Below are 22605 nucleotides of genomic sequence, written 5' to 3'. Positions count from 1 at the left end.
TCGACTGGATCCGTCTCGCTACCTATGTACGTATCAAGACTACTCAGACGCGAGAACCATCGCAGCATCAGTACATGATAGGCCTGGAACAAAGCACGGAGCGATGCGATGCCTGGTGGGTTATTCCGGTTTCTCTTCAGGCGTGGAAGATATGTAGGACACGGCTCTGACGCGAACGCGTAACGCCTGGTCACGCTTTTAGTTGAACGCGACCCGCGACAGCCTAGGACAAAGATCCACTGATCGTTGCCGCCGCGATCTATCTAACGCACGTCCTCACCGCTTCCATAACAAACACCTTTTCCTGCCGCCTTTTGCAGAGTCCCCACCACGCACGCCTCTCGATTCTCAATCCCACCACATTGTCCATACCGACCGTCTCACCTGCCTTTATTCTCGCTTCATCACTTCCGCTTTCAAAATGTCTGTCGTGTCGCTTCTCGGTGTGGAGGTCAAGAACAACCCCGCGCGCTTCGACGAGCCGTACGAGTTTGAGATCACCTTCGAGTGTCTCGAGCAACTACAGAAGGGTAGGTGCGCCCAGCATCAAGAAGAATCACGGCGACTAACGGCAATTTAGATCTCGAGTGGAAATTGACCTACGTTGGCTCTGCGACCTCGTAAGTCTACTGCCGCTCCTGCTCGTGAACACGTCTGATCAATGCCCCGCAGAAACGAGTATGATCAGGAACTCGACTCTGTCCTCGTCGGCCCCCTCCCCATTGGCGTCAACAAGTTCCAGTTCAAGGCCGATGCACCCAACCTCACGCGCATCCCCAACAGCGAGATCATCGGTGTCACAGTCATCCTGCTCAGCTGCAGCTACGATGAGCGCGAGTTTGTGCGTGTTGGATACTATGTGAACAACGAGTACACAGACGAGGCGCTGGCACTGGACCCGCCTACCAAGCCCGTCATTGAGAAGGTGCAGAGGCAGATCCTGGCAGAGAAGCCGCGAGTCACGCGCTTCGCCATCAAGTGGTACGCAGCTACAGACACTGGTGCTATTCTGGCAGTGCTAACCCATTCAGGGACTCCGACGAGTCTGCACCCCCCGAGTTCCCCCCTGAGCAGCCAGAGGCCGACCTCAACGCCGACGGCGACCAATACGGTATCGAGGAAGAGGAAGAGGAGGAGGCCGAAGAGGCTGAGGGTGAAGGTGTCGCCGCCGAGGGTGAGGATGCCGCCATGGCAGGTGCCGAGGACACTGCAGGCCCCGCCGCTGACGACGACGCTGAGTCCGAGGCCGGCAGCGAGGAGATCGACATCGAGGACTCAGAAGACGATGAGGAGGAAGAGGGTGAGGAGGGCGGAGATGACGACATGGAGATGGACGAGGGTGAGGCGGGCGCTGCCAGCGGTGACAAGCCAGCCCAACAACAGCCAGGAGGTGCCCCGCAGCAGCAACAGCCTGGTGCGGATGTCATGGTTCACTAGATGTCGCGCCGGATTCCTTGCTTGCATACTTCACCATCGCGGGTGCTTCGAGCAGGAAGCGATATTTACCGCCTTGTGGTTTTCTTCTAGTCATGTAGACAGCAGTCGCCTCGCCACTGTGTCCACGCGATCTAGTCTTCACCTTGTCACGAAGAAGTTGAATTACGAATGACCCAGCAAGAATGCAATTCATACTACGTGACAAACCGCGTGTCGTGATAGCAGATATGTGGTTGAGGCTCAGATAGTCCACGAGAATGCACGCAGCCGCGCAAGCCATTCTTGGGCCCGAGTACGTGGCCTCTTGATATTCATCTCCGCAACGGTCTACATACTTGACCCTGCCGTTGGATCCGGGATGTGGCCTGCGCGGATCCGTTCACACAGGCTGAAAGTGGTGGTTCGAGTAACGCCAACGTCACTGCACAGCCTCTGAGTGAATGGCGCAGTGGTGGGAACTCGGAGGCTGATTTCCGAGACGTGTGTCGAAACATTTATAGTAACCGTGAAGGACAGGAAGGGGGGCGACATCGTTAATGATGCCGGTCACCACCTTCGGGATCCTTCGCTCCTGTTCTTGTGACCCTTAGAGTGCACATGTGTGCAAGCCTGAGGAACTCACTCGGCCATTGACGTCAAACAACGCACCTTTCACACACGGCAGAACCCTAGGACTACACGACTCTCCAGCGCCTGTTTCAGCAAACGGACTCGTCGGTCGTTTCGAATCTCTCCCTGGACTTATTCTTTCCCCCCTCAAACCTGCCGCCGCCACTCCTGACTGACTGTACAACCGCGCCCGGCGAGATAGTTGCACCATATACGACTACGAGGATCGCCCGCTCTCTCGTATACGATATCCGACAGATCGCAAGGGTTGCCGGCGAGTCTGCACTTAGCGACGGCGACTCAGGGCCATACCCCACCAAGTTAAGGTACGTTCATTTCCTGCTCCACGCGTCATTCGGCATGCATGGCGGCCTCGATGAGGGCTGCGCGGAACGGTCCCTGGGGTCAGGCGGCAACGTGCATCGAAGACGGCTTCCCTTGGACAACGGCTGACGCTTATATCTGAGCACCGCAGCGCATACCCTATCGCACCACGACAATGAGCTACCACCAAGGCCAGCCCAAGCTGGGGGCTACTTTTGTGCCAGGAGGCTTCGATGACTACTATATGCCGGCTCCTTCGCCTGAAGTCATCTCGCCTGCGCCTCAGCGGTTCGTTCTAGCCCATCGCCATGTGCATGCCCTGAAATTGCGGCTGACGTAGGTTTGGCGGTAGGATCATGCCCGAAGTGCCCGAGAACATGCAGGAAAACATCGCGCATCTGGAGTTGGAAGCCAACGACCCTCGTGGTACCAACGGCGCCATGTCCCCCATGCAGAGCTACAATCAGTCACAGCACCCCAACTTCCCGCCGCGGCAGGCGAGCTACCAGAACGAGCTGCCCGTCCACAACGACCAATGGCCCGCCCGGCAAGCGAGCATCTCCTCTGCCTTCCGCCAGCCCCCCAACGTGCAGCCCCAGTCGGTCCAGCAGCAGCCGTCGCACGACTACAACCAGTTCGCCCAGAGCCACGACTCGCCCAACTTCTCGCCCTTCCCCAAGCTCCCCAACAAGCCCCCGAACGTGCCGCCGTCCGACGATGAGAAAGAGGCCGTCTTGGAGAATGCGCGCCTGCCCGTGCTCAACTCCAACGACCCGGAGATGCAGCTGGCATGGGCCCAGGACGCGCTGCAGTACGTAGACGCCGCGCAGCTGCACGAGCAGCGCATTTCAGAGATCCAGGGCGCGAGGCCGGCAACCCCGCAGGTCGAGCACCAGCTGCGGCTCGATGCCATGAACGTAGTCACCTTCCTGGCCGACCAGGGCCATCCGAAAGCGACCTTCATGCGGGGCATGTGGCTGGAGTTTGGCAAGTTTGGCATGCGCGCAGACAAGAAGGAGGCCTTCAGGTGCTACTCCCGCGCGGCTGCAAAGGGATATGCGCGGGCAGAATACCGGATGGGCATGCAGTTCGAGCAGTCGAACGATCCGATCAAGGCCCTGCAGAACTACAAAGCCGGTGCGGAACAAGGCGACTCGGCCTCCAACTACCGCCTTGGTATGATGACGCTACTCGGACAGCACGGACAACCACAAGACTTTGCGAGGGGAGTGCATCTCATCAAGCAGGCTGCGGCTACTGCGGATGAGAATGCGCCGCAGGGTGCCTACGTGCTGGGCATGCTGCAGGCGCGAGAGCTACCTCAGATCAACGTACCGGAAATGTTTCTGCCCTACGACGAGAAGGGTGCAAGACAGAACATCGAGAAAGCTGCCTACCTCGGATTCGCAAAGGCTCAGCTGAAAATGGGTTCTGCGTACGAACTTTGCAGTCTAGGCTGTGAGTTCAATCCCACCCTGTCCCTGCACTACAACGCGCTCGCATCTAGGCAGGGTGAGCCCGAGGCAGATATGGCTATCAGCAAGTGGTTCCTCTGCGGACACGAGGGAGAGTTCAACAAGAACGAAGAGTTGGCATACCAATACGCGCAACGTGCCGCCGCAGCCGGCCTTGCGACTGCAGAGTTCGCCATGGGGTACTTCCATGAGATCGGCATGAACACACCTGTCAACCTGGACAAAGCGCTCGAATGGTACGACAAGGCCGAGAAGAATGGCAACAAAGACGCGTCTGCGCGTATAGAGAGCATCTCCAAGTTGTCGCGGACACTATCGAAGAAGGACCATGAGAACGTTGCCATCAACATGATCAAGTCAAAGCACGGCTCCATGCGAGGTCAGCGACCGGCGAGACTGCAGAAGTCACACGCTCCCATGCCGTCGATCAACGACATCAGCCCTTCCGATTACGGTGACAGCTCCCCAGGTGGCCGACTGCCAGCCAGGGGCGATAGTACAACGCCATACCCCATGTCTGACCAGCCTCCAATGATCTCAAACGCGCCCATGGCGGCACCCTATGATCGTCCTTCCACAGCAGCGCCATATCCTATGGACAATGGGCCTCCTCGGCTGAGCCCCCAACGGCCAGGTATCGCGGGCGGATTTGCGCCAGAGGTGAGAGCTTCTAGTACTCGACCTGTGTCCTCAGCGTTCAACATCAATCCCAACGTCTACCCTCCAAACGATCCCTACGGCCGCGGCAGCCCGCGCCCAAACCCCGGGCCAGGTTATGATATGGGGCCGATGCCAATGCGCCCTCACACGAGCGTAGATAATATGGGCCCAGGGCGTGGCGGCCGTCCTTCAAGTGGTGGCCGTGGCGCGCCGCTGCCACAAGGAGGACCTGCAAGCTACAGACAACCTGGAGGGCCGAGTGCTCAGCGCCCGGAAGCGCAACCCCGTCCATCAACCACGCAGCCTCCAGATATCGGATACAGTGCACCAGATGGACGTAACAAGCTGCAGAAACAACAGGGGGCGCCACTTAAGAAAGCGCCCACTCTGCCCGATATCGGGTACGTTGCACCTCTCGAGCCTCGCCAGCATACCCGTCCATCTACCGTTCAACCGGGCCAAGAGAGTAGAACCTCTTCGAGAATGGACAGGCCCTCGACTACTACGCCAGGGCAAGGCTCTCGGCCCTCCTCACGGCCGGGCTCATCAGGACGTCCCAGCGGATACGACAACATGCCCAAGCCTAACAGGGTGCAGACGTTGCAACAGCAGCAGCCACCTCCGAAGCCTGCGCCAGTACAAGCGAACAAGCCGGCCACACCTACACCGCCTAAGCCAGCCTCATCGGCTTCCTCGGCGGCAGGCAAGGGTCCCAAGACATTTGATGAAATGGGCATAGGGCAGGCACCCAAGGAGGGCGATTGTGTAAGTTGCACGTCCGGCATGCACCAAGAATTGTTTGCTAACCTCCAACAGGTCGTCATGTAGATTTTGGAGCGCTGGAACAGCGCGATTTGGATGACGTTTTGCATAGCGGAGTTTTGATCTTGCATAGTAGTGAGCGGTCGCAGTACTAACACTCGATATACCCATCTTCGGAACACGTGAAGCGGCATTGGCGACTTTTAAGTATAGACGAAATACAATCAGACAAGACAGAACTGTGATCAATGGCATGCAGGGAAATCAAATCGTGGTGTGCGGGGATGCTAGCCAACGTGCACCGTAGTCGTATTTTCACTGCTGCCAACAGGCCGTGGTAGTGCAATCCGACTGCACAAATTCTTCTTGAGTCTTACATGCGAATAATATGGACTGTCGCAAGACCATGGCGATGCGAAATCGCCTGGAATTGGTCGGGACGAGAGCAGCTACCCGTGGACACTGAGGCAGTTCCTAGATCGCGCGCGTCGACGCGGTGTCACGTGTCAGCACAAATCCGCAGTGAAGTCAAAGGTCTTCTCAGGCTATAATCAAACAACGATCCAAACGCGTCGCCTGTGTCTTCTCTCACGCTTTTCGGTTTTCAATTCGATGATTCCTTCCCCTCAGAATCAATGAGAGCTGTTGGCCGTGATGGTACCGTGGGGGTGAATCCGCTGGCCACCTGGCATGCACGGACGCTAGCGCGGTTCCTGAACGGCTCAGCGGGGAAGGAGCGCGTTCACAATTACCTCACTCGCAAACTCCACCTGCAACCGTACCTCCAGCCTACCCGCGCCTGTCGATCCTCTGGCTTGTGGTCGCAGTCATGTCTGGAAAGCGCTCTCGCGCTCTCACAGATGGGCTTGATCCCAACGGCTCAGGCAGTAACAGTCGCGTATGTCAAACGCCCCGAAGCCAACAGCACGCATGCTAACATCGCCCAGAACAAGCGACCCCGTCAATCTGAATCCGAGGGCAGCGATCAGTCTTCGGACGACGAGCGTTCCAATGCAGCCAGCGGCAGCGATTCCTCCGATGACGAAGGCGAACACATGCGCGAACGAGAAATACGGGCGACACAACAGGTGCAGAAAGAGCATCGGGCAACTGCAGACAGGGAAAACGTCGCGACGGATTCTGGGATTATCGAAGAAATCCAGTGCATCAACTTCATGTGCCATGAACACTTGACAGTAACCCTGGGGCCTCTGATCAACTTCATCATCGGACATAACGGCAGCGGAAAGAGCGCCGTGCTCACTGCCCTCACAATCTGTCTGGGCGGAAAGGCTACCGCCACAAATCGTGCCCAAAATCTCAAAAGCCTTATCAAGGAGGGCAAAGATCATGCCTCCGTGACTGTCAAGATCAAGAACCAAGGGCCACTCGCTTACAAGCCCGCGCAGTACGGCGACTCGATCATCGTGGAACGACACTTCAGCAGATCCGGAACTTCAGGCTTCAAGCTCAAGAACGTGAACAACAAACTCGTCACCAACAAGAAAGCGGAGCTCGAAGACATCCTAGACGCCTTCTCCATGCAAATTGACAACCCGATGAACGTCCTGACACAGGACATGGCAAGACAGTTTCTGAACCACTCCACGCCAAAAGACAAGTACAAGTTCTTTCTCCAGGGCACGCAGCTGGAGAACTTGAACAGAGACTATCAGCAGATCGAACAATCTTTGGAAGTCATGAACACGAAAGCCGAGGTCAAAGAAGCCGACCTCGCGACTCTAAGGCGCGAAATGGAAGCACTGGAGAAGAAAGCCAGAAAAGCGGCAAGCTTACAGACGATGCGAGATAAGGAAACGGAATTTGCTCGACAAGCAGCATGGGCCACGGTTCGTGAACACGAAGATGATGTTGCGCACAATGAGAACGGACTCGCAGACACCGAGAGAATCATACAAACCTTACAACAACGTGTAGAAGATGCAGGAAAGGCCTACGAGCTGGCGGATCAGGCCCACGAAGCCGCCAAACAAAACGTCACCGATCTCACGACTGAGATGGAGCCAGCAGAGCAAAAGGCACTTGATGCTAAAGCAAAGTTCCAGGAAGTCAAGGGAAGACTCGTGGTGCTACTAGCTGATGAACGGATTGCACAAGGTGAAGTGAAGGAAAGGGAAAAGAATGTGCACAAGTTGGAAGCAGAGATTGCGCAGTACCGACAACGACAGGCTGAAGCAGACAACGGCCGCCACGCAGAAAAGATTCGAGAACGTGATGACGCCAAGGTCAAGTACGAGACTGCCAGGTTAGCATTCGAGGGCCATGATACTGGGCTTGCAGCGCTACAAGACCAACTGGCGACAGCTCAAAAGGAGCAGAACGAAGCAGATCGAAAAGTAGAGGACGCTCAAAAAGAAGTTTCACGTATACGGGAATCCATCGCAAGAATGCAAAGAGGTCAGAGTAATTGGGACGATGGGTATCAAAATCGCCAAAGGCTGAGCGAGCTACTCCGCGCGATCGAGTCCGAGCACAGATTCCGGGAGAAACCAGTTGGACCCATGGGCCGTCATGTGAAGCTGCGCTTGCAGGATTGGGGTGGAATTCTTGAAAAGCAATTTGGTCAAACGCTGAACGCCTTCGTCGTCACTAGCAAGCCAGACCAGAATATACTATCAGCCCTTATGAAAAGGGTTGGCTGGTGCGCGCCATCTTTCTGCTTAATCAACAACGCTAACGATGTCAGGTCTGCCCCGATATACATTGGCAAGAGGACGCCTATAAACACCGATGGCAATGAGCCCGCAGAAAATCTTACCACATGGATGAAGGCACTTACGGTAGACATGCCTTTTACATCCACGACATAGAAGTATTTCACTAACTAGCACGTAGTTTGACGATGATCTTGTTCGAAATCAGCTCATCATCAACCAGTCAATCGAGCAAACCGTGCTCATTGAGAACATGGACGAAGGCGCTCAGTTTATGTTCAACCGCGGGCCGCCTACTACGAACGTCAAGATGTGTTTTACCTTTGCGGATGGCGACACAACCAAAGGTCGTGTCTTCGTCTACAACAGTGGCGGAGGTATCAACAACAGTCCGATCGCACCGTATACCGGAGCTCTGCGTATGCAGGTGGACAAAGATACTCGAATCCAGTGCGTATGGCGTTTCAATATCAGATCATTCGCTAATAGCATACACAGACTAGAAGAGAAGAATCTGGCCCAGGCCAAGGGACAACTTGAGACCTTGCAGCAGCAGTCCAGGGAGCGGCATGATGAGGTCAACAAATGCAAGGCTCAGTTACAGGACCACGAACGCCAGAAGAAACATCTGAGACTTGCTTCCCAAACTGCTTCCAAGGAATTGGAAAGACTTGAGTTCGAACTGGAGAAAGCAACTCCCGACGAAGCAGCTATCCAAGTGCGGGAGTCAGAGCTTGCGGAAGCTCAAGAAGAGTTGAAGAACGTCATGAATGTCTACGAAGATGCGGTGACGCAAAGGATCGGACTCAACGACGAGAATAGGGCGAACAAGCAGGAGATGGAAGCTGCACAGAAGCTTGTTGCTGATCTCCGGTCCCGGCTCGACAAGGCGCACGTGACAGTTCGAACTCTTCAGGGCACACGACAAGAAGAGCTCCAGAAAAAGAACGAAGCCATCGAGCAGGTTGCCGAAGCTGAAAAAGTAAAGAAGAACTGGCAAGAAGAGCTCTTGGAGTCGCAACAAAGCCTCGCCGAAGTAACTGAGGGTGCGACGAGCATATGTGAGCGTGTGTTCGTCCCCCCTAATTCAACTTCCGATGACCTACAGCGGAGAATGGTTCAAATGGCGAAAACCAGGGAAGAGGCTGAACGGGAGCTCGGTGGATCACAGCTGGACCTTACGCGGGCGGCAACTGAAGCGAAGCAGAAGCACCACGATGCAATGAAGGAGTTTGAAGACATCAGAAGTCTACGCAACGTAAGTTTGATTACACGTATCATAATGACTCTTGCTGATCCGGCGCAGCAACTCATCACTACGCTTGACAACCGACGCAACCGGTGGAAGCAATTCAGATCTGGCATCTCTGTTCGGGCGCGAGTCACGTTCAACTATCTGTTGAGCGAGCGCAAGTTCAGAGGTACACTGAGCATCGACCACAAGAAGGCTCTTCTTGACATTCATGTAAGTCTGGACATCAGTTTGACTCGCACAAGGCGCTAATTCCATCAGGTTCAACCGGATATCATGGAGCGAAGCGGAGACGGCAGACAGACAAAGACCCTCTCGGGAGGTGAGAAGTCGTACTCTACCGTGTGTCTTCTCCTCTCCCTGTGGGATGCAATGGGCTCGCCTATCCGCTGTCTCGACGAATTCGACGTCTTCATGGACAGCGTCAACCGCGAAAGGAGTATGCATATGATCATCCAGGCTGCTCGACGTTCGATTGGACGACAGTTCATCTTCATCACTCCACAGTCGATGAGTAACGTCACGCAAACGTCCGATGTCAAGATCATCAAAATGACGGACCCAGAGCGCGGACAGACAGCATTGAATGTGCAGCGGACTTGAAATACCCCTGGAATATGGCGTTAATGTGTTGGCATTTGTCGGTGTTGCTGTCGTCGTGTGGGCCGATGGTCACGGAGTTTGAGTATGGATATACCCGCTGGCAAAGGAAATGTGTCTCGTAGCCATATGCACATAGTGCCATGGTCGCTCGTGCATACTGGCTGGATGTTAGTCTGTCAAAATGATCAAAAATTTACCTCGCGTTGTGTTCGAGAAGAGCTCACGTAATGTGGCCGTGACATTTGCCGCGCAAAGCGTAGTCGCGAGTTGCGGCGTAAGCGGCCGCAGCGGGTTGTACAGGGAACGGAGTGGGTATGCAAAAGGTAAGGCGGATGCGCACCGGGATCCAGGGTCTCTTGGCCAACCACGTCGATGGACGGGTCTGATACAACTCTCCCACCTCTCGACGTGCTGGCAAACCTTGGGCCCATGTGAGAAGCAGATTTCCGTGCTGTCTCTGCACCTGGCTTCCTACCCTCCTCCGGGAGCCTATATGCCCCCCACCGACTCGCCGTCGACGCACCACCATGGCCGACTCCCCACTCTCAACACCCGGCACTCCAACCACTGCCTCGCCGCTACCTTCCGACAGAAACGCCGCCCGATCTTTCTCGCCCGCGCAGGACGACGCGCAGACGGGCGACATGCAGGGACACGCCGAGGGTGCGCGGACGAGTGCCCCGGCGCCGAGTGTGGTGAATGCGACGGGATCAGCTGAGCAGGCCATGGAACCCAAAGGGAAAGAGAAGGCCACCAAGGGGCCGTTGAAGCTGCTGGATTTGCCCATGGACATCCTCAAGGAAATCATACACCAGGTGAGTAGGGGCGCCTTATGCGCTGCACCCTGTCATGCGGCACGGCACTGGCTCGATGCTGACGTGCACCTCAACAGCTCCCACACACCAACGACCTCACCTCGCTGTGCCTCTGTCACTCAGCCCTCCATCGACTCACGATCCCATGCATATACTCGCGCTTCGACATTGTGTGGCCTGACGAGAGCACCCACAACGAGCCTCGCGCTGGCGTCGATGCTCTCACCTATGGCCTCGCGACGCTGGTCATGGGCGACGACTGCTTCCCCCACCAGAACCGGCTGAGGCTGCAGGGACAGACGCCGACCGCACTGCTGAGGACTGCCGCCAACCCATACCCTGTTCCGCAGCGGCGGTTTGGCAACTACTACGGACAGTTTACCAAGAAGTTCTCTCTCGGCAATGGACCGCAGGCATGGGTTCAGGAATACATGATCACCAAGGAAGGCGGGAAGATGCTGGGGACCTTGGTGGCGCTTGCCATTGCGCGCATGATCAATCTGGAGACGTTCGTGTGGGATATGCCTACGGGTGTGCTTCGCGATGTCTGGCTTGCGCTGTCGAGCCTCGCCCACCGGAGTGACGGTGAGGAATGCCGTCTGGACCGCCTCTGGATACGATGGCACGACAACACAATCGACGCGCCGATCCCGCCGCCCGCGCCACCCATGATACTCAACAATCAAAACCTCCCTCCACCCCCGAACGCTACACATCCGAGTGGACTTGGCACCGTCCAAGCCCCCGTTGTTGTGGTACCCCCGTACGCACCGAGTAGCATGTCTGCGCTAGATCGAGTCGAACACCCTACCTTTTCTGCCATACCTGCGCTCAAGAGTCTGAGTGTCTTGGACATCGACGAGTTGCCTTACCTCGACGAGATGAGCATTTTGATCGCAAGATCCCAGAAGAAACTACGCGAACTACGGATCGGTATCGCAGCCCATGCACAACAGCGGGACTGGGTGACCGTCTGGGAGGGTGAAGGTCTTCAACAAGTCGACTACAACGCTACATCGACTGCCGCGTGTTCAATAGGAGAGAAAAGGCTAGGGGGCGTTCTCGGCATTCTCGTTGGTCGCATACACAACATGCGCCATTCGGAAGAACCTCCAACCCAGAAGTCCGGCGCTACCGGCGTCACAGAGCGATCAGTAGAAGCAACGCCCGCCAAATCGGCAGCCTCCTTGCCCCTGCCCTCCATAGCCTCGCTCTCACTACAAGAACGCGACCCGGACCAGGATGTGGATCATTTCGGTAATCCGATGGAAGATAACTCCATAACAGAGGGCGTTAGTCTCTTCAATGACAATCAGCCGTTTAGTGCTGGACAGATTGCGCAGGCTCCTGGTACGGAGAGAGTCGCTGCAAAGACACCTCCATCTCGTGACGAGACTTCTGGCTCAGAAGATGAGCCGCGGCTGACTGGCAAACTGAAACTAGAAGTACTGGAGCTCGAACGCGTCCCTCTCTCCGTCCCAGTGCTTCGCAGAGCCTTCGATTGGTCGATTCTATCGACATTGACTCTTCTTCACTGCAGCAATCACGAACAACTGTGGAAGATACTACGGAGAACATACACCCCTCGTCCCCCCTACCCTGGCTCACCGTCTTCATCCAAGGCGTACAAGGCCTCCTACACCCTTCGATCGGAATACCAGCTCAACCTCAAGCGAATACACACTAATACAGTGTCTCCTTCGCTGATCACGTTTCTCAAAGAGACACTGGCGCCGAATAGTCTTGAAGTGCTCTTTCTCCAAGAAGGCCGCTCTTACTCGTCTACGGTCACAGTAGATGCGATCTACAAGGGGCCATTGCGGAGACATCGAGGAAGTTTGAAGAAGCTAATGATAGACAGTGGAGAGAAGAGCCCAGACGGACACACGACCAATAGTTCAAGGTGGAGACGGTGGATGCTGAACCGCGAGATCCTGACATACATAACAAGCGGCCGTATGAACAGCTTGCGGGAACTCGCAGTGTCCATCGACTACAAAGACTGGGTATGTTGCGCCTCATTACAATTTCAAGAAATGTGACTGACGTCTGTACAGCATCACTTCCTCCAACGTCTCCCGTACATCCCTCATATTCGCTCCCTGTATATCCCTTATATCGCCGATCACGCCCATGGCAGTAATATCGATCCACGCGAACTCGCATACCAGATACTCGATATTGTGCACTTGCGACCGGAGATAGAGCTCTGCTACATGGGCCTATCTACCAAGTGCTTTGAGATTCTGGAAAATCGACCATCAAATTATGACCTACGACACGATGGCATGCATGCCGATGGTAGTGGATCTGCATACGCTACACATGATCCGATGTTATCCGACGACGAGAGCGAAGCTACGGAAGACGAAGACGACGATGACATGGACGATGGCGCTATGCCGCCCGGTGGTGATGAGACCGAGAGCGAAGCAAGTGACGATATCGACGTTGAGAGCGACGATGAATCGTTTGTGCAGGACTCGCAAAAAGGTCCAAAGTTACGTGTTCGAGAGATACTCTTCTACGAGGAACGAGTTGAGGCGTTTAGGAGGCGGCACGGCGTGCTGAGGCCTTGATGTAATGTGACTGATACGACGGGCATGGTGTTCTATAGTATTACTGCAGCATTTTCTGTACGCATGGGACGGAGCTTGGAATGGGACGGTGCAGGAGGCGTACATGGTAGATATCCTTGATACTTTTTCCATCAGGTATGTAGTCTCGAGACCTAAGCTCTCGTATTGCACAATGTCGAATCATGACTCGATGTATTTGCAGGCAATATAGTACTAGACATTGAGAAACATCATCATTTGACCAAGATGTGCGCACAACGGTGAAGGTCAAATGCTTTTCGTCATACTTTGACATGGCGGCTACCCCACGTGAATACGCGTTGGAGCTGGCCCGAGCTTGATGGGCGGTGGTCGCGACCGCTGCTGCGCGAACAAACAGACAACAATCCCCAAGACCCGACGATGAGCAGACTTGTAGCAGCAGCACACCCGTCGTTAGATGGCATATCGATTGCACGTCCATGAAGTCTCTCATATTACCACGTACACGAACACAAGCCCAAACAATCGCATAGTGGGGCCTCCGTCGCACCTCCGTCCGCCATGGACCATTCCACCCTGGTCTTCGCGTCCGTCTTTCCAGTCCTCTCCTTCTCGCACAGCACACCGACGCCGATTGCGACACCAGATTTGGGGCATACAGCGCCTGGGACCTCGTTCGGTAGCCCGTACGCTCTGAGGAACGCCGAGAGCCGAACACCAGCGCAAGCACATGGGCAGGGACAGCACAGGGCAGTCAAGCGCAACATAGCATGGAGTTGCGCGACGCGATTCCTGAGTTTGCCAAAAGACATCAACTTCGCGCCTAGGACACAGAAGAACAGGGAGATTGAGGAAGCCCTCGACTTTCTCTTGAATGGAGAAGGCAAGAGCGACGATGAGAAGGAGGAGACTCTGGTCGAATGGTACACAAACGAGTGCAGGCTGCACTTTGCGAACCATGTCCGACCCGGTCTAGAAGAGTTGTGGGGGGATGAAGTTGAGCTCCAGCGAGCCTGGGAGATTCTCGATGAAACGCAGCGTATCCTCGAGCAGGTGCAGAACGTATACCTCCAGCCCTTCACCGACCACCTACTGCCTCTCTTACAGCAGAACGCCAGTAACGCGACCCTTCGACCGAGCAGACCTACACAGATCGCCGACTCAGATACTGCGAGTGCAGCAGATTGGAAGTTTCGCCGGAATATACAGGCTGTCTTTGCGCATTGTCTGCCGCTGCAGCGATATGGGAAGACGTTGAGCTATGTCTTGTACGACGCTGGATGTCGCTTGTTCCGCATTTATACCCGACACGATGGCATGCAGCCGAGTGCTTCGCCCGAGAAGACGCAGGAGTGCAGAAAGCGAATGATCACCTTGCTACAAAGCCTAGAGCGCGTTGGACTCGGTGGTGGCAGTGCGCAGGAGGCCTTCGCACACGCCATGAACAAGCTGCTCGACTCTTTCATCACAAGCCACTACTTGAAGGTAGACTGGTATTCCAAGAAGTCAGTTGTGCCGCAGTTGAGACTGTGGATTCAGGATGGCTTCTGTCCACTCGTCGAATTGGTACTAGAATGTCTGCGGTGCGAGCAGAGTAGCATTCTGCCGACCGAATTGGCTTCATGGCAAGAGATGGCTCTAGCTAGGCTTGGTCGGGCGAGAGTTGACAACTTGTTCGATTTTGTCATACACTGGGATAAAAGTATGGGCGCCATCCTGGACATCAAAGAGTATCTGCGGGTTTCAAACGCGAAGCAACATCTCACCTCGAGCTTTTCTCAGCAAATAGCGAGACGCCTGTTACATCCTGGAGCTACCACGACCTATATACTGAACGTCTACATCTCCATCATTCGCTCCTTCCACGAGCTTGAGCCTAAGGGAGTGCTGCTTGAGCGTGTAGCTAGACCAATCAGACGGTACCTGAAGGAGCGAGAAGACACAGCGCGCATCATAATATCAAGTCTGCTCACTGACCTGACCGACGAAACTGGTAGTAAATTCTCATCTAACAGCGAGCTCTCGTACGAGATTGCCAGCGAGATGGTGAAGCCGTTTGCAAACTACGGGCAAGATACTGATGAGGAACTCAACTGGAACGACATGAATTGGCAGCCTCTACCACAAGACGCCTCACCAGACTACAAAAAGTCAAAAGTTGAAGACGTGATATGGTTCCTCTTAACACTCTGGGAGCGAGAGGACTTTATCAACGAGCTGAAGAACATATATGGTGATCACTTGCTTAGATGTCAAGATCCAGAATATGAGAAAGAGATTCGACTGTTGGAGCTCATCAAAGTCCGCTTGGGTGACGACAAGCTACAAGCTTGCGAGGTCATGTTACGAGATGTCTTGGAATCGAAGCGTATCAACGGCACCATCCGCACAACAATCAGCGTACCAGCAGCGACATCACTTGTTACCCCAGACCACCGTAGCAGAGAGCCTCAGACACCAGACGGCCGACAGCCACGCACACCACAACCTCGGAGACCTGGACGTTCGACTCGAAATATCACTCCTTCTGCATCCAACGCTGCAACACCTCCTGGCCCTACGCTTAACGCACAGATCCTATCATCGTTCTTCTGGCCACAACTTCGCGACGACACTTTCCGCGTACCCGCACAGATCGATGCGTTGCAAAAAGAGTACGAGTCGCGTTTCGAGCGTATCAAAGGCATGCGTAAATTGCGATGGATGAATGCCCTGGGCGACGGCTCTATAACCCTCACCTTCGATGACCGCACAGAGGACTTCGACCACCTCACACCCTGGCAAGTCAGTGTGATCTACGCATTCCAACCTCAACCCGATGAGGAAGCAAAACACTCAGACAAGGGCGGCGAAGGCATCACACGCACTGTAGCTCAGCTAGAAGAGATGCTAGAAATGGAGGAGAGTCTCGTCACCCAAGCCCTTGCTTTCTGGGTTGGAAAGTCTGTACTCCGCTTCCACGCGCCATCTACCTACTCTATCATCGAGTCTCTCCCCAAACCGACGTCTAAAACTGGTGCTCACGATGCCGATGCAGCGGCTGCAGCAGAAGAACTAGCTACCATCCAAGCCAACGCCACCAACAACACTGTCAAGTCTCAGAGTGAGATGCTGTATGAGAAGAAGGATGTCTACACGGCTTTCATACTGGGCATGATGGCAAATCAGGGTAACATGAATGCGGGCCGCATCACCATGATGATGCGTATGATGGTTCAAGGCGGATTCCCATTCGGAGCCGAAGAAGTGAGGCAGCTATTAGGCGATTTGGAAGCAGATGGCAAGGTCGTGGCAATGGGCGGAGATGTCTGGGGTATCAGGAAATAGACTATCTCCGGTACGCTTGTGACATCCTCACAGAGATCAATATGCAAACCTACCCTTGCTTTCTTGCTCAGCGTCGTTGATCATGCATTGCACAATTTCCGCCTCACCGCCTGAACTACTCACATCACACAATCTTGACGTTGCCCACAAGTAGCACAACCCATCCTTCGTCGCCCCACCCGCCTATCTCCGTTTCCCAGCAGATCTCATCGTACAACGTGCAACCAACAGACCGCCTAAGAAAACCCCTCTAGTATCACAGAGATCTACGGGTAAAATCGTAGATGAGACTGTACGACTGCTACACAGACTTCCGATCCTCACTACCCACCACAAATTACACATTACACATTACACACTACACCGCCCATGACACAAACAGATGCCAGCGGTGTCTGTCTTGTCTGCCAACATGCCATGATGCGTCGTCGTGTAACCAAACCAGTGACAACGCCTCTTCAAACGCCCGTGGCGTCGCAGACGCAGAAAATCGTACGGTACGACGTGCAGCCACTCCGAAACAAATCGGGCCATGACGATGCCCAGGTGATAACGAGGTGTTGTGATTACTCAACAGCAAACGCACGATTGTGACATGATCGGATGATTCTGGGAGCCCTGGCAATTCCACGTGTCGTGTGCCACGAAATGGGGAAGGTGCTGCTGAGGTCCCCTGTCTACATGGGCTGGGGTGTGTCCGGCTAAAAACGCCTTTGGGCTTGCCGCGTGCCTTCCGCCATAGAGAATGGCATGAGATGACATGGTGTGAGGGACGACGCGGATGCGGGTACGAGGCGCAGTATATGTATGCAGGTTGCGGTGGAAGTTTGCAGTTTGGAAGGTGCATTAGCTTGTATACACGGCCTGCGGCTTCGGGTCGATAAGCGATGCAGGCGCTTCTTTCTGGGTGTTTTTTCTCGTGTCGTTGTTTTTACGCGTTTTGGCCGCCCTTGCAGAATCGAACATGCATGTTGGATCACATTCTTCGGCCCTGTTTGATGCACGGTCGGTGGAGGGAGGAAATCGTAGTCGGAATGTGGAGGAGCAGCATTGATGATAACTATTATGTGGGGGGAGGACGTTCATGGTGATCTGCGTTTGAATTCAGATTTTGGGTATTTGTAAAAGCAACTTGAATCATTGGCATTTGCATGAAGGACGTTTTAGGGCGGCCGTTGAGGCCCGCACGGACGCTTCCGTTTACTCAATGACGAGCAACCTTTCCGTAACATCCAGAGCACCTTCGAAGTTACCGGTGATAGCATAGATGCTCTGCATCGCAAAGGCGGCATCCGTGCCGAAGTCCTCATACCCCCAATTCTCATCCTGGCACTGATCTTCTGCCTCCTGTCTGACCTTGTCACTAAGCGCGCAACACCTTTCATACGCCGGAAGCGCCTGCGCGACAAGACCCAGCCCATGCCACATCCTCCCGACGTTGAACTCCGCCTCTTGCTGGTGGATAGCATGAGAGCTTTTGGAGCGCATGTCATAGTATCTGTAGACGAACGACAGACCCTGTTGGATCTGGTACTGTCGGTTCTCAGACAGTCGTTTCATCGCATGTTGAATGTACGCCACGCCAATACTCAGATTCAATACCGGATCTTCAGGTGTGATGGCAAAGGCGCGGAAGTAGTAGTTGAGTGCAGCCATGTAGCTTCCACCGCACATCAAGACATGTCCGTATAATGCAAACAGCGCGGGATCGTGATCTTTGACCTTGTCTACGTCTTCGACGTTGATATTGTTTCTGAATCCTCCTTTGCTGTCCTTTGTGTCGCGGAAGTTATATGCAATGCGCTGTGCTGGGGTCAGAAGCGCGTAGTCCATAGTCTTGATGTAGCGCATGAGCACTTTGTACGCCGGGCCTGTTGCGAATCCCTCCGGGAAGGAACATAGACGGTTGACAGCGCCATAGAGGCGGAAGAGATCGGTACCGAATGGGTATTCTTTGAGGAGCCAGCGTGTTGCTACAGATGCTTGGCGCGAGTTGTCCGCTGCGAGAGCGCATGTGAGGCGGCATAGCTGTAGTTGTTGGTGGTATTTTTGGTTGCGATGGAAGACATTGGCCTGAGTGGCGATGTCGAGCGTAGCGAAACATTGCTCTTCATCTCCTTCACTGGCGAGTAGAATAGCATAGCGACCGAATGCATCGCACCATTTGTCAAAATGAATACCCCAGAAATCAGATGGAGCCGAATCTGGTCGCTCGCGTAGCTCGGGATCTGTCTCTCCATCTTCAACGTTGTTTGCTACCACGGCAAGTACCATCAGCGAAGACTCCTTCCAGAGATCGCCACCTGTGACGCGACGGAAGTAGGTCATGAGATCTTCTTTCCGGTTCGAGTAGAACAGATCAAATGTGGAGAACTCTTCGATGAGCTCCCGGGTAATGGAAAGAACTTCATGTATAGCATCCTCGTCCCCGTCCTCTGCCATTTCCCATATCTCCTCCAGTCGCTCGAAACTAGAAACGATCTCCCGGTGCTGAGCTCGGGCGGCTTTGAGGTCTTCGGCGTGATCTGTCGCCAGTTTCTGGAGCTTATGGCGAAACAGTCTGTTATTGATCGCTCGATACGGCACGTCGGTACCTTCAAGTGTAGTTCGTTTCGGTTCAGTATCGGGAACTGTATCGGCGTCTTCATCACGTACATCAAGGAACGCCTGAACCTTGGGCGCCTTGGCTCTCTTCGTTCGGAAGAAGCCCTTCTTGGGGCGTTCGGTCGGGGCGATGAGTGCGGGAAGCTCCACATTGCCGTTCTCGTTTGCAGAATCCTCCTCTTCACCTGTCTGACCTGTTGCTTTCTGCATCCTTTTCCTATTCCTTCTGACCGTGCTTTTCCGAACTCCATATCGACCACGAGCTTGCCTTCGCTGGTTGTAGTAGTACACTCTGAGCTCATCGTATGCCTCAAACCCGAGCGCTTTGAGCTTGTGGCCGTACTTGTCGCGATAGATGGTCTCAGCGCGCTGCCCAGCTTCTTGCCACATGCCTTGATCTTCAAAAAACTTCGCAAGGACAGCGAGATCGTCATAGTTCTCAGCCGGCCATTTCTTCAGGATTGGAATCACCTCTGCCGCCCTCTCGGTCCTCTCTAGGTTCTTGAAGCATGTGTGCAGGCCAATGTAACTTTGGAGGTTGAACTCATTCGAATTTTTGTCGAATAAGGGCTCATAAAATCGCAGCGCGTGTTCGTCATGGCCGGTGGCATGAAGGGCGTCGCCAATGATACGAAATAGGTCTTCATAGTCCCAAATCAGAGCATCAGCGTTATGGTTATCTGGCTCCAACATCTCAAGGTGACGCTATATCGTAGTTAGTAATGCGTAGCTTTCGACGCAGTCATTCGACTTACCATCGCTTCTTCAAAGTCATCCTTGCTCCTGCGTAAGCGAAACAGGCCTAGCTTCACCCTGATCTCCAATGGCAGGGTTGAGCCATAGGCTGCATCCTGCGATGCTCGGACGAATTGAGGCACAGTAACGCGTCTTGGCTCATCTTCGACATCGAACTCGCGATCGTCTTTCAGCTCGTCCCAGAATGTCTCGGAACGCCTACCCTGCTTCCACCGGGCAAGCTCTTTGAGTCGCGTGACACCAACACCATAGCTACCAGCTCGATCTAAAAGATCGAGATAAATATTGATCAGCTCCCAATCGAGTTCATTCTCGACTGGATCCCGGTCAGGCTGTGTAAAAACGTCAATAGCCTCCTCAAAGCTGTTCAGCAGCTTGTTAAGGTGTATCCTAGTCTGTTTTGGAGAGGCAGTACCCATCATTGCCATGATCTTCAATACACTGACATCCGGATCTTCTCCCTGTTCCTTGAGTGTTTTGAGCATCTTGAGGCCGAGTGCGACGCACTTGGATGAACGACCCAATTGCGCTTCAATTTCAAGCTTGCGACTTCGGGCTTCATAGTCGTTGTTGAGCAAGATAATCTCATTCAAACATGGAAGGATGGCAGCCGATTTGTTCTCGTCTGTAAACTGGGGATGTTTCTCTGGATCCAATCGTTCTATGCGCTCGATGATATACTGCCAAAGACCAGGATCACGTTTAGTTGGCGCACCAGCCAGGAGTACAGCTAATGAGTCCTCCTCTCGACCCATCTCGGTATAGATCTCGGATGCAATGTTGTAAGCATCGAAGATCTCGGGATTGAGTTGAATGGCTTGCTGGGCAAATGCAAGGGCAGCTTCGTAGTCCTTTTCGATGAACTTGGCGTTGGCCTGCTTTTGCAGTGCTTTCCATTCTGCACCCGGGTCGGCAACGGCTCGGGGACCTCTGGGTCCCTTTTCTCTTCCGGGCTTGCCTCGCTTCTTTTTCCGAGGGGTCGGTCTGGCACCATTATTGCCCCCTCTGCCGCCACGACCCCTAGTCGAAGGACGTCCTCGTTTTCCACTACCTCGCCCTCTGGTGCTAGACGCTGGTATGATACTGGCGGTGATTGGAGTCTTGAGTGTGCCTCTGCCTCTACCCTTTCCTCTCTTGTACTTTGTCCGCTCTTCAGTATCCTCAAACTCGACGCCTAGCTCCATTTCGTCTGGATCGCCTTCATCTTCCTGTGCATCTTCCGACTCGTAGTCTGCGTCTACTTCTGAATCATCTTTGTTCTCGATCCGTTGTAGTTCCTCCTCTTCCTCCATCGTCAGCCGAAAGTCATCTTGATCGGAATCCGAACTATCAAAGTCGCGGTCATATCGCGAATCACGAAATCTGGTCGCGTTGGTATACTCATCATCGTCCTCTTGCCCCGGGTTGGCTGGGATGAATCCTTCAAAGACTGCAGGTCCACTGGTAGCATAGGCTCTATTGAACGGATCCTGGAACCCTCCACTAGTGAAAGGCGGAGGCTCCTCTTCCTCCAAATCCTCTACAGCGCTGAGTGGGATGAGAGGTATGAAAGGACTCCGGGCTGGCGGCTGATGGTGAAGTGAAGGCTGGAATGGAGGCGGATGTGGGTATACCTCTTGAGGAGGAAATACGGCGTTTGGTGGGAAATGTACGGGGTATTGTTGTCTGCCATGCTGCGCAGGTGGTTGCATCAAGCTTGGCGCAGCCTCTCCAAAAGTACCTGCAACGGGTAAGAAGCGTCTATTATCCGGTGGCTGTCCTGGCGGCCACTGCCCGTAGTATCCATTATTGGGGTTCATTGTGTGCTTGATCGTATCGTACCTGCGTTAGCCCATACGTGTTAGTGAGTGATCATTGTGGTGTATGCACCGAGAAAATGGTGGTGATGTCGAAAGCTTCGAGACAGGGATTGTGACTGTTGCAGAGGCTGGTGCACGTGCTTCGCGCTAGAGCTTCACGCGTCTCGCCCACTCCGATTCGAGGCTCACTAGGAACTGATGTCTCTTCCCGAACCACTTGTTAAGCTCTCATGCGAACCTCCCGATGGTACTTGTCTTATCGCGCAAGTCCAGCTATAAGGGATTCGTGTGGTGACGGAGAACATCAACGATCTAGGTCCAGCGCGAGGAAATTACTAGGCGGTGTCAACGCTGCTAGCCTGCTGCTTGGGCAGCCCGAGCCGCTCTCCCGGCAGCTAGCTTAGTAGGTGGCAGTTCTTTATAAACGTTTCAGCCAATATGCTCCCGTATTTATATAGAACAGGATCCAATTCTTGTCAATCTAGGAAGGGTCTGCCGGTGCACTTTCAGAACTCGCTACCGTAATTACCCTCTTGGACGGGTTCAGCACCTGCGCCAACTCATATTGAAGCATTTACTCCAAAACACCATACACCTTACCGCATCTTCTTCCTCCTTCGCAGGAACCATGTTACTAAGACACTTCTTTTACAATCTGTCGCTGTGCCTGACCGTTCCCGCTCTCAGCATACCAAAGCATGACACTCAGCTACCTCTCCTCCAAGAACACGAACTTAACCAATCGCAAAGTACCGACGTCGTCTTAGCATTCAAGGAAAGTGGAAGCAATGAGGTGCATCAGGTTAAAATACCATTACGAACGAGGGTCTACCCAGGTATGTCACATGCACCAGGCTTCAATCCGACCGTTGCTGACAGCCTGACTAGGTAAAGTCTTACCGGATCGACCAAGCGTTGTACAAGTGATGGAAGCCACCGAACAAGG

At 54.1% G+C, this 22605-nt stretch overlaps 6 protein-coding genes across 6 annotated transcripts; 5 read left to right on the top strand and 1 right to left on the bottom strand.

Annotated features, from left to right (window-relative positions):
- Positions 1-421: 421 nt before the first annotated feature.
- Positions 422-1437, top strand: ASF1 (Histone chaperone asf1; the record flags this gene model as incomplete). Its single annotated transcript, XM_049352179.1, has 4 exons — positions 422-530; positions 581-620; positions 673-981; positions 1032-1437. 4 exons carry the CDS (start codon positions 422-424, stop codon positions 1435-1437), a joined length of 864 nt encoding a protein of 287 aa, XP_049213650.1.
- Positions 1438-2545: 1108 nt separating this feature from the next.
- On the top strand, positions 2546-5333 carry J4E79_003283 (uncharacterized protein; the record flags this gene model as incomplete). Its single annotated transcript, XM_049352178.1, has 3 exons — positions 2546-2658; positions 2723-5270; positions 5322-5333. The coding sequence occupies 3 exons, from the start codon at positions 2546-2548 to the stop codon at positions 5331-5333; spliced, it is 2673 nt and encodes an 890-aa protein (XP_049213649.1).
- Positions 5334-6096: 763 nt separating this feature from the next.
- Positions 6097-9797, top strand: J4E79_003282 (uncharacterized protein; the record flags this gene model as incomplete). The annotated part of the gene is made up of 6 exons (XM_049352177.1): positions 6097-6165; positions 6215-8068; positions 8124-8392; positions 8441-9200; positions 9249-9407; positions 9456-9797. The coding sequence occupies 6 exons, from the start codon at positions 6097-6099 to the stop codon at positions 9795-9797; spliced, it is 3453 nt and encodes a 1150-aa protein (XP_049213648.1).
- Positions 9798-10324: 527 nt separating this feature from the next.
- On the top strand, positions 10325-13191 carry J4E79_003281 (uncharacterized protein; the record flags this gene model as incomplete). Its single annotated transcript, XM_049352176.1, has 3 exons — positions 10325-10612; positions 10690-12618; positions 12670-13191. 3 exons carry the CDS (start codon positions 10325-10327, stop codon positions 13189-13191), a joined length of 2739 nt encoding a protein of 912 aa, XP_049213647.1.
- Positions 13192-13734: 543 nt separating this feature from the next.
- Positions 13735-16500, top strand: J4E79_003280 (uncharacterized protein; the record flags this gene model as incomplete). The annotated part of the gene is made up of 1 exon (XM_049352175.1): positions 13735-16500. The coding sequence occupies one exon, from the start codon at positions 13735-13737 to the stop codon at positions 16498-16500; it is 2766 nt and encodes a 921-aa protein (XP_049213646.1).
- A 1200-nt stretch (positions 16501-17700) lies between these two features.
- Positions 17701-21659, bottom strand: J4E79_003279 (uncharacterized protein; the record flags this gene model as incomplete). Its single annotated transcript, XM_049352174.1, has 2 exons — positions 17701-19809; positions 19860-21659. The coding sequence occupies 2 exons, from the start codon at positions 21657-21659 to the stop codon at positions 17701-17703; spliced, it is 3909 nt and encodes a 1302-aa protein (XP_049213645.1).
- Positions 21660-22605: the final 946 nt, after the last annotated feature.

Source organism: Alternaria viburni, assembly GCF_023758015.1.
Source record: "Alternaria viburni strain BMP 2772 chromosome Unknown scaffold_5, whole genome shotgun sequence".
NCBI classification, from domain to species: Eukaryota; Fungi; Ascomycota; class Dothideomycetes; order Pleosporales; family Pleosporaceae; genus Alternaria; species Alternaria viburni.
This window is presented reverse-complemented; position numbering and strand designations above follow the sequence as displayed.